The sequence below is a fragment of the Miniopterus schreibersii genome (genome assembly GCF_964146895.1).
Source record: "Miniopterus schreibersii genome assembly, chromosome: 9".
NCBI lineage: Eukaryota > Metazoa > Chordata > Mammalia > Chiroptera > Miniopteridae > Miniopterus > Miniopterus schreibersii.
The window spans coordinates 77,261,268-77,277,996 of NC_138118.1; the positions used below are offsets into that span (position 1 = coordinate 77,261,268).

The 16,729-nt window shown below is 54.4% G+C and overlaps 1 protein-coding gene across 3 annotated transcripts in view; it reads left to right on the forward strand.

Moving 5' to 3' along the window:
• Nucleotides 1-16,729, forward strand: part of MINDY4 (MINDY lysine 48 deubiquitinase 4) — an 81,270-nt gene that overhangs the window by 41,156 nt on the left and 23,385 nt on the right. For all 3 annotated transcript variants that reach the window (XM_081147926.1, XM_081147928.1, XM_081147927.1), the window contains exons 8-13: nt 724-840; nt 1,371-1,459; nt 7,620-7,721; nt 9,224-9,287; nt 10,173-10,238; nt 13,729-13,796. In XM_081147926.1, coding sequence (XP_081004052.1) covers nt 724-840; nt 1,371-1,459; nt 7,620-7,721; nt 9,224-9,287; nt 10,173-10,238; nt 13,729-13,796 — 506 coding nt within the window. The remainder of the gene's footprint in view (nt 1-723; nt 841-1,370; nt 1,460-7,619; nt 7,722-9,223; nt 9,288-10,172; nt 10,239-13,728; nt 13,797-16,729) is intronic.

The following is a 16,729-nucleotide window of genomic DNA, read 5'->3' on the forward strand; positions in this document are numbered from 1 at the left end:
GTTGAAGAGGAGATTCTTACATGTAGTAAGGGGTTATACTAGAACAGGGGTTGGCAGACTTTTTCTCTAAAGGGCCAGATAGTATATTTTTGGCTCTCTGTTGCAACCACTAAACTCTGCCATTGCAATGTAAAAGCAAACATAGATAATATATGAACAAATGGACATTGATTACTGTGTTTCAACAAGACTTTATAAAACAAGTAGGGGGCCAGATGTGGCCTGTAGGTTTGCTAAGCCTAGCCTAGAGCACCAGTTCTCAAACTTGGCTGCACACTGGAATCACCTGGGAGCTTTTAAAAATATAGGCACCGGAGTCTGAAGCCCAGGGTTTCTGATTTCGTGGGCCTGGCATGTGGCCTGGGCATCAGGATTGTTAAGAGCTTAGTAGGTGATTACAATGTGCAGTCAATAACTTCCAAGTTCCCTTGTAAAACTAAAATTTTGTGTTTCACGTTTCCTCTAAGGAACCTGAAAAGGTTTTGGCCTGGGTCAGCACAGGCTGGTTTGGTTTACAGATGTTCTGGAGGTAAGACCCTCAGGGTTGATTTTATTACTCCCAATATGAGAAGAATGGGTTTTCAAATAAAAGGAAAATAGGTATTCTTCTGGAGAATGGACGGCCCTGCAGGATTCAACACCAGCTCCTGTGGGAACACACCTACCGAGTAGTGTGCTGTTTACTCTTAAAACAGCCAGTGAAATGCTCTCTTCCTTTGACAGGACATAAAGACCCTTCTGTTCGGTTCCAGTTTTTGCTGTTTCAATGAAGAATGGAAACTTCAGAGTTTTTCGTTTAATGACACAGCCTCGTTGAAATATGGCATTGTGCAGAACAAGGCAGGTAGCTCTTATGTTTCCCCAGGACCTTTCCATGGGCCTCTCATGGACAGGGGTGGCGTGTACCCCAGTGGGATAAGCCCTAAACCCTACAAACATTACTTGGGCTACCCATGCTGGCCAGCCCCCCATTTGCTGGTTGTCACCAGTGTAGGAACTTCGCCTGAGGCCTTCAGGATAGGCCTTCAAGGCTGGGGAGACAGGTGACACCCTCAGCCTGTGGACACAGAAGCATTTCCCTGGGTGACTGGAAACCGATGGTGATGTCCTGACTTTACATCTGGCTGGTTGTGAAGTCACTTTCCTTCCATCAGACATTGCAGACTCACTCCTTCTAGTCATGGCTGCATGGGCTTTGGTCATCTCCTTTCCATGACTGGGGGTCAGCATGTCAGAGACCCCTGTCTCCGAGGCCGTGGATTAGAGGGGCCCTGTGTTCTGTCACCTGTGGGCAGAGCTGATTCTGCAGGAACAGACGGCTCTGCCCTGGGTCACTTCACACTGGCACTAACACGTGTCCTTCTCTGCAGGGTGGTCCCTGTGGGGTTCTGGCGGTTGTCCAAGCCTGTGTCCTACAGAAGCTCCTGTTTGAAGGAGACAGCGGAGCTGACTGCGCTCTGTAAGTCGGCACTCATTCCTGCAGTCACCTTCTTTTCCCGAGGCTTCCCCTAAGTGGTCAGGAAAATAAGGAAGCGCATGACACTTCTGTCTCCTGGAAAGGGGAACGGTGGCTGCCTAACGGGGCCTGCCCTGCCCCGTGAAATGGGTTGCATGCACGTGTCTAAAGGCAGGGAGGGTTGCTCCGTGCTGTCCATGTGGTCATTGGCTGCCAGGATGGCATCGGAACTGAGACCACCCCCCTCCAAAGTCAAGTGCAGCAGCCGTCCACACCCACGCCTGCTGACCCTTCCCCTGAGCCTGGGTCTCACCTCCCTCCCCATTACCTCACCTCTGCCAGCAGCCGCTGCCGCATTCCAGCCAGCCCCACGGGACCAGCAGCCACGCCCTCCTGCCATCTGTTTCCCAGCTCTCACATCGAGTGTTTGCTCATGGGCACCTCAGTCTCACTCTCTCTCACTCAGCAGACATTTCTGGAACATTCCTGTGCTGGCATAAGATATGGAGCCTCTATTCTCCAGAAATGCTCTGTCCAGCTGGTGGGTGGATAGAGATCCGTACTCCTGCACCACGGGTAGTGCAGACAGGAGCTGGATGGCGCGCTGGCTGGGGCCAGGCCCGCAGGGCCTCAGTGGGCAGGCTGCCTTCTTCCCTTTTCCTCGCTGCAGGCCAGTTGCTAGCTTGTTGTTTTAGTTGAAATAGAGCACACATACAGAAAAGTGCACAATCCAAAACTACACAACTCACAGTGTTCTGCTTAATGAATTATGCCAAAGCACACCCGTAATTACATCATCCAGTGCCCAGAAGAATCCTGTCCAGGAGATACGTCCATTCTCCTCCCCAAAGCTGTCATTAACAGACCCTAAAGTCACACTTTAGTTTAGCCAGTTCCTGACCTAGAATTGAAAGCCATTGTTTTTTGAACTAAGCATTTCATTCCCTTTTTTTTTTTCCTTTTTTAAAAATATGTCTGTATTGATTTCAGAGAGAGGAAGGGAGAGGGAGAGAGAGAGGTAGAAACACCAATGATGAGAGCGTCATTGACTGGCTGCCTCCTGCACACCCCCAACTGGGGATTGAGCCCGCAGCCCGGGCATGTGCCCTGACTGGGAATCGAACCGCGATCTCCTGGATCATAATTTGATGCTCAACCACTGAGCCATGCTGGCTGGGCTCATCACCTTTTTTTTAAGCTCAGGTGTTATAAAGCAACAATGCCCATTCCCCATTCACTTGGGTTCAGATTCCCCAGATGATCAGACAAGCTTGGTGCAAATGAAACACGCTACCAGCTTCGATGACCTTGTCTTAGACAGGGTCCAAGTGAAGGTGGCTTGTCATGCTTGGCATTTTATCATTTGTCTAATAGTTGCTTTACAAAGTAATAAGGTGTTTTTCTCAAGTCAAGAGATGCTAACTGTAAGCACAGCATCACCCTAATCAGAAGCACAGTGACAACTCACTTGTCCTTGTTTTCTAGACCCCCTCCCCGTCCCACCCTGCTCCTCCCATCCCCCAGGTCCATCCCTTGCTGTTTCCATCTGTCAGGACCACTCCCATGGTCTGCTCTGGACGCCCAGGCCCAGCCGAGTGCAGGCAGCTTGTTGACCCTCCTGAGAGACCAGCACGATGCGGGATGTTCAGGAACGCTCCTGACTGGGTGGTGGGCTCTGCTCAGTGAGGGGCCCTGGCTGCCCTCGAGAGTGCAGGGGCCCCTCTGAGCACACCGTGCCCACCTGCCTCTTCCCTCCCCGCACTGGAAGGAAGCGTGCAGGGAGGGCTTAGCAGGTGCTTAGAGGGAAGACGGGGCTCAGTGTGACAGCTGTGGCCTTGCCCTCATGACACCTCCAGTTGACCTCGAGAGCCAGACAAGTAGGGGGTTACAGGGGACATGCAGGATGCTAAGGATTGGCCTGGATGTGAGGGTCGGCAGGCTGCGGGAGGAGTGACGGGAGTGACAGTTCATCTTGCCGCAGGCTGGAGGATGAGCACGACTGCTGATTCCTCTGCACACACAGCCTCTCATGCGCTTATTCCTCCCTCAGTGTCCCCTTCCCCGCAGACCCCTCCCACTCCTTCCCTGCTCTTTAGGCCTCGTGTGCTGGCTTCTCACTGCACAGGGTCCCTGACTTCAGGGAGGCCTTCCCGGACCTCCCCACTTGAGACAAACCCGGGCCTGCCTCCAAGCCCTCCCCCCTAATTAGTGCCCTGTTCATCCACATCGCTGCCTGTCATTGTCTGTCCACAGGCCCCACCCAGACACAAGCCCTAGGAGAACAGGGGCCTTCCTGGGCTGCCTGGTTCACAGCCCGTCTCTGGCCTCCCGCCCAGGCCTAGTCCTCAGAAGAGGCCCTCAGAATTGTTGCTGAATGAATGCATGGACAAATGCATGAGTAATCCAGACTGAAGGGAGGGGCGGGGAATGGTGTTCCAGTCAGGAGAGCGACATCCGGAGGGGCCCGAGGGGAGGGGCAGCAGGGCTGGGAGAAGAGCTGAGGGTGGCCTGGGGTGGCCAGGGCAGAGTTTGGAGGGGCAGGGGGAGACCAGGGCAGGATGAGACCAGGGCAGGACAAGACCGGGACAATGGATGGGTCAGGGCCAGGCTGCCAGAGGGGCCTTGGTGCCTGGCCACCTGCTCGGGTCAAGCGTTGGCTCTGGTCCTCATGGGAGATGTCTTACAACTCATTGCAGCCCCATGCCCCTTCGGAGCTGCTTTTGAACTTGGACTCTGGACTTCTGAGGAAGTTGTGGATTGTGTTTCGATAGTCGAGGCAAGGATTTTAAGTTGGTTCCAGGAATGGCTGTGTCTGCCCAGGGCTTTGGGCAGGCTTGGTTCCTTATTGCCCACCCTGCATGCCCACTAATGGGACATGAGATCCCCTGGGTCCCCAGGCACATCGTTGGGACTGAGCCCTGCTCTGCACACCAGAGACAAGAGCCAGGGCTCGGGAGACAGAAAACCATCCAGGTTGGGGACCCAAGGTGGGTTGTGGGAGGAAAGAAAACTGTGCCAGCTGTGGGAAGTAAGGTTCTACCTCTCACTGCCTGCCAGTCAGCCACTGGCCAAGCACAGACTCAGGCCCAGTATATATGGACAGATGTCTGTCTGTTAAAGCAGCGATTAGATGGAGAATTCTGCCAAGGCTCTGCTGGGGAGGAGGGAATGCAGCCTTGTATCCCCCACCCCACCCCTGGGATCCCCGTCTGCTCTGTGTTTTATGAAGGGCTTCTCAGCAGAACCTCCCCCTTTCCCCTAATTTGGAAAAAATCAATACAGAAGTGTACAAAAACCAAGACAGCAAATACCTGGGAACCTGCTGCCTCACATGAAAAAAGGGTGACACCTGGCATCTCTATGGGGGCCTCTCTTAGTCCCCAGCCCCTCTGGTTCATGATTTATTTCTTTAATTTTGATATTGACTGACTGGACCATTGATGATCTGGCACTGGCCATGTGTGCTGGATTGAGCTTGAGGCTTTAGTGCTGCCTTCTGACTCTGAAATTCCAGGATCTCAGAAATGATCCAGTTTAAAAAAAAGCAGGCACACGCCTGTCTCTTCAGGAACACCTGGCACAGCCCACCTGGGCAGCGCCTGCAGCTGGCGAGCTCTAGGGAGGGGGCTCCAGGACCTGTGGCCCCAGAGGGGCTCCACACTTGCCTTCCTGGCCGGGTCTGCAGAGAGGGGGTGGAGACCCTCCTTGCTCTCCCCTCTGGACCATTGGAGAAATGGTTCTGTGAAAGCCAGGAGGATGTGACTGCGCCCTCCAGGGAAGTCATGCTGAAATAAAGGTTTCTTGGCAGGGGTGGTGTTTTTTCTACGGGACCGTCTGGCTTCATTAAGACTCACTCCATCAGGCCGGCAGCTGGCCTCTTTTCCATGCGGGAGGACAGCGCCGGGCGGCAGTGCTCAGTGTTTTTCCACTCGAGGAGGGGGTGTGCCAGCCGCTTAGCTGGTGGGAAAAGACGATGAGCCCTCATTGCCCCGCAGGCCTGGACAGAGCTGCGGAGTGAACAGGGTCCTCTCACCTTCACTTTCCTTCTGAAATTGGGGAGTTTGAGGCCTAGAAGGGGGGCACTTGCCCGAGACCCCTCCAGACACTGGGAGCAAAGCCAGGCTTGGGACCCAGGTCCAGGGGCCCCCAGGGCAGCCTTCTTCCCAGCCCTCCAGCAGCTTTGGACCATGTGAGAGGGAGCAGATGGACTAACTGACCCCCACTCTTTGGCCAGCTTTCCTCTGATTTTCCTATGAGCTCAGACTGGTGGGCCTGTAGGAGTGGGCAGTTCAGGCTGTTTTAAGATATTAGGGTCGAAACATCTCCGAAACTTGGGTAATTTAGGCAAACGCAGAATGGACCCTTTCCCCACTCCCACCCCATCCCCAGACAAGTGTGTTCATCCTGCACTCTTCCTGTGCGAAGTAGAGTCTTAAACTTCTTGGTTTAAGAGCCCGGCCAGGTGCGAGATGCTTGGTAGGACTTTGATAGATGTGTGTCTGACTGATCAAGGCAACTCAGAACCGTCCTGGTCACCAAGATGTGGCCAGTGAAGCAGACACCACTTATCTGGTGGCAGTGGAGCCTGGGTGATTGAGCGCATCACCCCTTCCTGATTTTCACACCAGCACGCACACCCAGTCTTCCCTGGGGCTGGTTAAATGGCAGGGTGGCAAGACTGGAATGATACCCAGTGCTCCATTTATAGGTGGGGAGGCAAAAGTCAGCAAGGGTAAGGGGCTTCCCAAGGCCTGGGAGCCAGGAGTGGAACCCAGGCCCGACTGCTGCACTTGCCCGACTCCACGGTGCTCTCCGGAACGCTGTGTCTCATGAGCAGGCCGGGGAGGCTCAGGGAAGGACAGAGACACTGAGAAGTGACTAAGTGGAAGCCCGGAAAAGAGCGAGGCCTTTTGTGTAGAAACAGGTTCTGAGGGTCTGTAACCAGGAGCATGGGGCTGGAAAGGGGCTGGAAAGACAGCTCGAAGGCAGAGGGAGGCTGGTTCTCAAAGCCAAGTGCGCCAGACGGTCCGTTCCATTTCCCAAGTCCTTGAGACTTCCTCTCTGAATGCTGTTTTAAGGTGTCTAATTTTTACTGTGTGATTTAGGGTGAATTTTTTGGTCTCTGTGCCTCAGTTTTCCCATTTTGAAAAGGGGGTTATAGTACCTACCTCCTTCACAGGGTGGTTTTAATGGCTAATGAAAGTACAGCTGTCCAGAGCCCTGGAAAAGGGAAACCGAAGGAAGCGTCTGCGTTTGGCTGTTGGCCCTCCTCCCTGTCATTCACCTCACCCCCCAGGGGCCTCTAGTTACAGGGTTTCTTCATAAGAGATCTCTGCCATTTTGGGCACTGCTGACTGCCTTTTGTTCTTAGGGTTGTGGGAAGGCACCGCCTCCCAAGTCTGCCTCCTCTGCCTCCCCCATATGCTGGAGTTCCCCGGGGTTCCCTCCTTGGCCACCCCCTCTGCCCTTCTTCGTCTTCTGGGCAAGCTTAGCCACTCACAGTGCCAAAGAACCCTCAGGTGCTGGTGGCTCTGAGACCTGTACTGGGCCCTGGCCGCCCTCCTGGGCTTTAGGTGTGTTCTACAGATTCACCACGGGCACCTCCAGCTGCTCCCTCAGCCCCGATCCCGCCCTGTGATCTTCATCTCAAGTTCTTCCTCTCCCGCATCCCCATGCCCCCCAACTTCGAAGTCACCAGCAAGCCAGGCTGCTCTCTGCCCCCCCCCCCCCCGCCTGACCCAGTGACCTCATTTCCATACGGCTGGTGGGGGTGGAGACCACTGCTTGCCCCAGCCAAGGTCTCTGGGGGGGGGGGGGAGCAGTGTCAGGCTGGGCATGGCTGGCACAGGGCAGTGCCTTGCCTGTGCCCTGGATGGCTTTCCTTCCTCCAATGGCAGTAGGCCTGGGGCACGTCTGCTTGGCCTCCTGGGCTATCAGAACTCACCAATCTTTGTCCCCGCCCAGGCTCCAGCCCCCTTGCTGCTCCACCAGCCCCTCCCGGCCCCTCCCTCTAGACTCTTCCCTTGGTCCGCATCTGAGGAGGTGTCTCCCAGGCTCTGCAGGGAGCCCCTCTGGGTGGCATAGGAAAGGATGGGTCATCTGCTACAAGGCTGTACTGTCTCTGGTTTCTGTGACATAAACACATTCCTCTTTTCGTCCTCAGGCAGCTGCAACCCTCGAGCGCCCACAGGACCCACTGCCTGGGCCTGGCCATCGCGGACATTTTGTGGCGGGCTGGGGGCCACGAGAGAGCCGTGGTCGCACTGTAAGTGCTCCCCAGGGCTATGTTACTACCACTTAACCTCGGGCTGGCACAGCTGTGGGCAACTTGGCTGTGTGGCGTCCCAGACAAGGACAGAGTCTGTGTGACCTCCCAGCCTCCAGCCCTGTGCCCCATGCTGGGACCAGCCCAGGGAGTTGGCCTGAGGTACTGGGCAGCCCAGCCCGGGGAGGGGGCTCGTTCTCATCTCAGGGTGGTCAGATCTGCTCCCCTTCCCCCCCGGGGAGCTCTGGGAGGTGGAACCTCCCTGAGGAAACCTCTCACCCAGGTAGCCTCCCCTCTATAATTTCCTAATCTGGAAGCATCAGAAAATAGCCCCTCGATTCACCCAATCACCCCCCCATTTGTACCTTCTTCCCAATCCCCAAAGCACATTCTGTTTGCTTTGTCACTTGGGTCCCCATTCCTCTGAGGAGGGGACTCAGGTGTGTGGTTGGTGGTGGAGCCCACAGTGTTCTCCCTGCTACCTCCTTCCTACCCCAGATAGAGGTGCCACACGATGGATGGATGGCTTTCTGGCCTGATCCTTCAGAATGGCCAGGCTTTAGTAAAGGGGGTGCCTCTTTCCAACACTGTCGCTTATCGGCAGTGTGACCTTGGACAACCGACTCAACCTCTCTGTGCTTCATCTGTTTACTCATCTGGCAAATGGGGGTGATGATGATGACATAATTGGGTGATTATGAGGGAATTAAATGAGTCAATGAAAATAAAATGTATAATAACTGATATTTATCGGTTTAAATCATAAATTCATATAAATGATAAATAATAACAAATGTGGCGTGCTCGGGACAATGTCTGACACATACAAGTGCCACGTCAGTGTAGGTGTAATCACTGTTTTCTCATGTTCTTATAGAGTGCTCGTCCTTGGTACCCATGTTCCAGTGAACTCACTAACCCTGGTCCTTAGGACCTGCCTGGCAGCCCTGAGAGCAGATGGGGCAAAAATTCAATTTCTTATAGACTAGGAAAAAGAAGCCCAGAGAGGGGCAGTGGCTGGCCCAAGGCTACACAGCAGGCTAATGGCACAGGGGGCCCCAAACCCAAGCCCAGCTTCTAGTCCAGTCTCCCTGGGCAGCACACACAGGATGCTGTGGAAACATGCTGATGGGGTCGGTGGGAGCCTCAGAGGCTGGGATTCCTGCGGTCCCTGACCCCTGAAAACGAAGGGCAAGTCAGCACCCCTTAGTCTGCAAATGTGTGTGTCAGCTGTGGGTGACAGGCCGACCTCCTGCCAGGACTTGGGCTTGGTCATCCGAAGCTCTCCTTCTGTCTCCATTCCTTTTTCCCTTTCTTCTGTAAGTGGCGCTCTCGGGACCCAGCCTAGTGGGGAGAGCTGAGAGCACCTTGGCTCCCGTCTCCCCCGCCCCCCAGCCACCCTCTCCTCCTACCTCATTTCATGGCGCATGTGGTTTCGCCCTGGCTCAAGGTCATGTCTCCTTTCCACGCGTAGGACTCATGTGTCTCCATTTCCTTTTTAGGGCTTCGGGAACACAGCAGTTCATTCCAACAGGGAAATACAAAGCAGATGGAGTCTTAGAAACAGTACGGCTTTCTGGAAAATTATCACGCAACCCTTGGCTTTGTTTGGGCACGGTCTCCTTTCATATAAGTAAATCCTTCCGCAGCTGGGAGTGGCCAGCTTGCCCTGTGGCCCCGCCGGCAGAACCCTCCACCTGGGACCGGGGTGGGCAGAGGTGGGGGCTCTGGGGATGGGCTCTTACAGACCAGCTATGGCCAGAAAAGGCTGACGGGCGGCCCGTGATTTCGAGGTTGTGCCAAGCCCAAAGTCCCCCAGCTGTCCCACATAACCCAGCCTCTCCATGCCCCGCGTCACGTCTTCAGCGACCTCCCTGGGATTGCTTTGAGAGGAGTGTGTGTGTGTGTGTGTGTGTGTGTGTGTGTGTGCGCGCGCGTGTGCTCGGGGAGAGGAAGTTAGAAGGTGCAGAAGAGCGTTGGTAGGATGAAGCATCCGCCATAAATCCAGACCTAAGGAAGACAAAGGAAGGGACACAGCAAGAGACATGCGACGATGCAGAAACGACCTCCTCACTGAGGACTTACTAACAGCGAATAAATCAACTCTCCTCTTCACGGAGAACTTTTGCTTTACCTCGTGGGTTTCATGTGACCTGGGTCTGGGTGCCTGTGGTCTTGGGAGCCTAAGGAAGGATTTCACTTTATTGAATGTTTTCTCTAGAAGTGATTTTTCCTGACATGCCTGAGAAAGCAAAAGAAACTAGTATCTGCTGCTTTCCGCTTGACTCAGGACTCTGCCTGCTGGATTTAGAACTGGCCTGGGTGGTGATTTGGATAGGACACCTGTCCCATAGTCGTCTGCCCCCCCGGGCCCCCTCCTCCCTCCCCTCCATGTGCTCCTGAGATTCCCCGGGCTCCGGCAGTTCACCCTGTGTGTTTGTGTCTTCTCAGCTCATACTCCACAGTTTGACCTGCTATGAGGAGCTGGTGACTTTCCTTCAACAAAACATCCATCAGGTATGCACTGTGGTTTAGTTTGTGGGCGTGCAGCGTTAAGCCTTCCACTTGGTTTGTGGATGAGATGCTGGTGAACTGGAGTTGTCCTCCCTCACCCCTACCCTGGGAGGTGGGGGCAGAGGCTAGGAAGGAGCTGGTGCTGGCCCTGGGCGCTGTGACTGAGGGCAGTGGGGGATTTAGGTTGGAGAAGAGTGGGCCTGGGGATCAGGGATCTGTCCACTGTCATTACCTTCTTGGGGGCTCGTCATGGCTGCCACCGTGGGGGCTGTAGCGGGGGACGGAGTGGGGTGCAAATGAAGGGAAGAAGCTTCTAGACCATAGTTATGAGAGCTTTCTCCCTGTCTGAGGGGAAGCAGCCACCTCCAGAGCAAAGAACCCTTTGTCACTGCCCACTGATGGCCCCTGGGTGACCCCTCAGGACCAAGGTCCTTGGTATAAGATGGGGCCTGTACCCCCAGGTGTCCATGAAGCCCCAGCAAGACAGAGACTGTGAATGAGGTTCAGAGCGTGGGGCCTGTGCCAGGGGAGGGCGCGCCTTCCTTCTGTCGGCCTCTGGGCTCAGCAACCCCCCTCCTTGCCCCACTCTGGTCCCTGGGTACAAGCGGTCGATAGCTGGCCCTCTTTTCTCTGGAAGGCCATGTTTTCCCCTGCAGTTTAATTTGTGTTTTTGCTGGAAGCTATGGAGCTGCCTCAGCACAACCCTCACCAAATTCATTTTTCATGGCCTGGGCCTAAGAGGGCTTCCTCGTGCCAGGCCTGGAAATAAACACCGAGCCATCTCTGCCCAAAATAAATAGCCTCCTTGCTGTGTTTTCATTACCGCTCGCCCTCGGGGCGTGATGTCTGGCTGGCCTGTGAGCTGGTGATGCCTGCGCCCCTGCCTCCGATTGGGGTTACTGATGGGGTCTGGTCTCTGTAGGCCCCAGAAGCGCGGGGAATGGCCCTCCTTCCCCAGGGGACAGACATTTTCCTGCCCCTAACGATGGTTTCTGGCCTTTCAGCATAGGCGCCTAGCCCTGTGGTCTCCCATGTCTTGGCAGCTTGAATTTGATGAGATAATTTTAATAAATGTGGTTTTTTTTTATAAAAACAAAATGGGATATGGGTGCCATTCAGTCATATTCTGGCAAGGGCCAGAAGCCCAGGCGGGGGTCACTTCCTCACCGTCTGTAGTCTCGCCTAATCGGGGCTCGTACTCAGGTCCCCTCGGGGTGTTCCAGCAACTGTGGAAAAGGCTGGCCCCAGTAGCAATAACAGTTCTTTACGTTCATGGAGAGTGAGGGCTGACAGCGGGCTCTGTGCCCCCACTCCATCGCAGTCCTGTGAGTAGGCGGGCGTTGCAGGCCTGGCGAAGGGGAGGCAGATCCAGAAAGTGTCATGGCTTCCTCAAGACAGTGTGCAAGCCCAAGGCAGAAGTAGGCAGGCATTCCAGAAGGGGAGACTGAGGCTAGCAGAGCTTTGTCACTCCCTAAGGCGACATGCAAATCTGTTGTAGAGCTGTGACAAGGATGCAGGTGGCCCAAGCTCTCTAGGCCTCTGTCCCCTGCTGCAGGGACATCAGGACTACTCTTTGCAATTGTCACAACATGTCCACAGACATGGTCTTGTCCCGTGTGCACCGCAGCCCACAGAAACATGTGGAGTAGGTATTCACTATCCTCATTCTGCAAATGGGGACACTATGGACAACAGAAGGGAAGTGACTGCCTGATACTGCTGTTGATTCATTCATTTCGTTTCTACTTCCAAAAAAAGATGGAAAGTTACTTATTGAAAAATGGCGTCCTCAGGCTTCTCTGTGTTTTAACTAGAGTAAACCTGCCTTCTCTTGCCTCTGGGCCTTTGCACGAGCTTTCCCTTTTGAGTGGAACTGCTTTCCCTCTGATTCCTCCCTGTCCCTTGGGTTTCTGTTCAGACATCACTTCCTCCAGAAAGCCTTTCTTGATGCCCCCTCCTTCCCTAAACCCTGCGTCTGTACTGAGGGCCCTGCCTGTGCGTTTCCAGAGGACCTTGTATTTCCCTCAGAGCAGAGCCCCTTCCCCGCCCTTTCAGCTGCTGATTATCCTTTCTTCCCTGACTGACTTCTCACGAGAGCAGCTCTGTGTCCACCTGTACAACTTTAGCAGGGAGCATTCTCTTGGCACAGAGATATCATGTGGCACTTTTTTAAAATGACTAATTGAGTTATTGGATGAAAGTAAAGACATATTTTGAGAAAAAGAACAGTTAATTTTATCAGAAGCTTGAACTAAAATAGTTACCGCAGTTGAGCACCATATTTGGCTCTGAGCTTCCTGGCAGCCAAGGCAAAAATGAAAATATGATAAATTCTATAATTCTTATTGTTCCAGGAAAAAAAGCTTTTTTCTAGTTATAACTGATCACATGTAAAGAACTATTTTAACAGGCAGCATCTTAGATAACAGTTCATGGAAGTGGGATGAGTAAGATTTTCACACTGATTTGTAGCTGGGGGATAGCATTTCTCTAGGGAACCAAAGTGACATAGTCCAGCCCAGTAGACTGTGGCCTGTGGGGCTCACTGGACAGGTGGGCAGTGGGGAACCAGCATTCCACTAACAGCTAACACAGGTGCTAGGCCCTGTTCCAAGTGCTTTACAAAGGTGATCTCACTTTGACCGGTGACAGAGAAGTTAAGAAATGTCCCTGTGGTCACCTAGCTAGGAGTGGCAGAGCCGAGATTTAAACCAGGCAGCCCGGCTCTAAGCTGTGAGCTCCAAACCAGGGCCAGGACTAGGGGAAGACAAGTAAGGTGCTTACCTTGGGTGCCAAATTTAAGGGGGTACCCCAAACCTCAGTAATCAGCATAAATAACATTGTAATGCAATATCTAAAAAATAACAAAGTTAATCCAAATAATCCATGAGGAAGGAAATACAAAAATTTTTAAAAGGCCAGATCTGCCCTTGCTCTTGCCCATCTCATCTCACTGCCCCTCCTGACCCAACTCTGCTCCAGACCTGCTCTCTGCTACTCTCTCCATGGCACAGTTCTTTGGAGTAAGGAATTTGGAATCAGATGCAGCCCCCTGCAAGCCCACCGGTCTGCTTATCAGCTGCATGTTCTGGGCCACTTGCTCAGTTTCTGAGCCCCAATTTCCTTATCCTGCACAGGGCATAATAGCCCTTACGGAACAGCTCTGCCATAGTTCAAATGTGATGATGGGCATGACACGTGCATTGGTTACGGAGGCTGCTCCTGCCGCTGCTCCCTCTTGAGCCTCCAGGGCTTGGAGGTGGAGTGTGTGCTCCTTGGTGAGCACTGTGCCTGCTCCCATTGTCACTCAGGCTGGAGTGCTCCTCATCCCTTAGGGGGTCTGCCTTGGGGCCACCCAGCTACCTCTGGGGCCAGGCTGGAGGCAGCTGGCTCAGGGTCAGGCTTTTCCCTGGGCTGTGGCCCCCAAGGAAGTGAGAGGAGGAAGGTGCAGACCTGACGGGTGCTCATTCCTTTCTCCTCTCCTTTCTCCCAGTTTGAAGTAGGCCCCTTTGGATGCATCCTGCTCACCCTGTCTGCCATCCTGTCCCGGTCCACAGAGCTGTGAGTATCTTTGTCCCTCACCTCCTGGGCGTCTTGTCTTGTTCACTGTGCCTCCCCAGAGCCCAGGTGGTGCTTGGCACACAGTGGGTGCTTACCTAGTGAGCCTGGTTGGAAGGATGAATGAAGGCTGGGGAAGAGAGGGCAGTTACATTCTACATACCCATGTGTTCAGTGCCACCTTCTCTTTGGTCTCTCTGCATGTGCTCGGGAGTCTGGGGGAAGATCTGCGAGTTTGCTGGGCATACTTCAGCACTCATGCTGACTCCCCTGGGACATGTGTGAGGATAGGCAATTGAGTCTGAGACCTGGGAGGCAACCGAGGGCCCCTAAGAGTTCAGAGAAAGGGTGACTCACCCTAGGCCAAGGCAGTCTGCTAGCTGCAAGACTCTTGTCTATGGGCAGCCCTGAGAGATGACTGGGCAGGTGCTTGGGGGCTGTGGATGCAGAGGGAACAGAAGGCTGGTCCCCATCTCCAGGCATCCTTATCAAATGTGGCCTCAGAGCTGGAGTTCCTCCATTGCGCTCATTCCCTAGAAGCTCTCTAGACTTCTTATCCAGATCCATACCTGGGCCTACGTCACCAGGGAGAGTTCAGATTAATGGCACATTAATAATCTTGTGGAGTACAATCTATTGCCATATTCACTTCCAGTCAGAGAGCAAGCCCTGGGAGCGTGGAGACCTGGGGGAATGCATTTCCACTTTGGGGTGCTTGGTGTGGGGAAGATTTGGAATAACCCTAAGCAGGTGGGCCTTGGGAAGTGAGGAGGCAGAAAGTGTCACCATGGGGTGCCCAGGCTGGGGAGGCCCAGGAAGAAGGAGACACCTGCTCCTGTGTCTGTGCCTGGGCCGGCCAGTCATGCTCCCTGTGGCCTCCTGTGCCGGTGGGAGGACGGCAGGGTCTGAGGCCTGGTGCTGCCCGCCTGCCTGCTGGCTGCTGCTGCTGACCTTATTCAACACGTGTGCACAGGGCTTTCTAATGACATTTTCTTCTAATCCTGCCACAATGATATGATTCATTCCTGGCCTGGGCTCACGTGCATGGAGACCATAAGCTGCGCTGCCTTCTTCCCAGGCCTGGGTTTGCTAATCCCTGGGCTGACTGGGTGCTGGTGGTTGGGGGGGTGTCTCCAGCTGTGGGTGAGACCCCGACCTCAATGAAAGGAAGCTGAGCTTTCAGAAGAGACAGGCCTGGTGACGTCTGGCTGCGTGATTCACTCAGCCTCAGTTTCCCTACCTGTACAGCGGCCCCTTTTGCTCTGGGGGTCTAGGCCCTGGTTCCCCAGATTGGGAGCGGGCACCCTGTTTACATGTCTACTCCTGCAGGAAGCATCTCTGGCAGTCTGTCCAGCTGCAGGGACTTCAGGCCCCGCGTCCAGGCTGCTCTTCACGCTCTCCAGAGCTGGATGATGGGCTGCTTCTGTCCCCTTCCTGACCCATTTGCCTACGTCAGGCAGGGGTCAGTCCCTGCCCAGCCATGGCACCTGTGGGGCATGTGTGTGGGGAAGGCTGCCTTGTTGGACCTACCAAGCCTCATGCCAATGGGCCTGAAGTTACAATCCTACCAAACCCCTTCCCATTCACTACAGGCACACACACACATGCAGAGAGACACACATACAGGCAGACACACACACAGACACCCATGTACAATCCAGTTGTAGTCACCTCCTCCCCTCGTTCCCAGGGCAGGGGAGAGAGAGCATTATGACTGACAGTCCCCTTCCCTTCACGGCCTCTCAGGACCTTCCTGGGTCCTGGAGGCCTATGGTTTTGAGGCCTCCCCTGGCAGCTTTGCCCAGCCTGATGGAGACATGGCTACAGGTGATGGGTCCTCCTGCAGCTGTGCTCACCCTTGGCTGGTACATCCCGAGTGGCCCAAGGCTCCCTGGGCACCATGTGCTGTTCCTCAGATGGGGCAGGAGAAGACAGCGGAGGACCCTTCCCTGCCTGTGAGTGCGCTGCCCAGAGGTGTGCTGGAGGCGACACCAGCTCGCTCTTGTGTTTAAGTTGAAGATGACTTTCAGTTAGGCTACCTGAGGGCGTCATGTGGGGCATAGGGCAGGCCTTGAGCTGCCACCTCTGGGGTCTTCTCTAAGCTATGTTCCCTCCCTCCCAGGCAGTCCCAGGATGGCTGCCTGACCACTCCATGCCCCAGGGCTGCCAGAGACAATGGCATCCTTAGGGGGTGACAGCTGAGGAGGAAAGACAGGACTGGCAGGGAGGACAGGACTAGCCTGAGCAGGCGTGATGCTGCCCAGATCTGTGAGAGGATCATGCTGAAGTTACTTAAAATAGCACTGAGCATTCCTGGCATTTCTGAGGGGCCCTCTGAAGAAGCCGTTTGCACCTTGGCCTTCGGGGAAGGGAGCTCCTGGAGTTGGCCAAGCCCCTTGTGGGCCGGTCACATTGCAGGCCCCACAGGGCTTCCTCCGCTTCTGAGAGCCTCTGGTCTCCCACCTCGGGAGGGATGCCAGGCCTGGCTCAGGGTTTGTTGTGATCCGCTTGGCAGTGGTAATGGTCCCGGGACAATGGAAACCCATCTCATCCTGGCCTGCCTCGGGTTAGCTGCTTGCAAAGGCCTCTCTTCATAGACATTTGGGCTCTCAGGGGAAACGTCCCCCAGCACAGGCACCATTTGTCAGACAGAGCTGAGGGCTTGTCCAAGGCAGCCCGGTGGGTGACAAGTCACACAAGAGAAAGTATCCCCTTCATTGGCTATGATGTAGCTGCAGGACTTCTGGTCCCCATCTTCACCCTGCTGCTCACAAGCCGTGAGGCTGATACCACCTGCACCTCAGCTTTCACATCTCCAACAGGAGGGATTGGATTAGTGCCTCTTAACGTCTTTTTGTAGTGAAAAGAAATCAGATTTTTCTAAAGAAACCATATCCCAAAGCTCACTGAGGCAAAACTGCTTTGAGGGGAGCAGA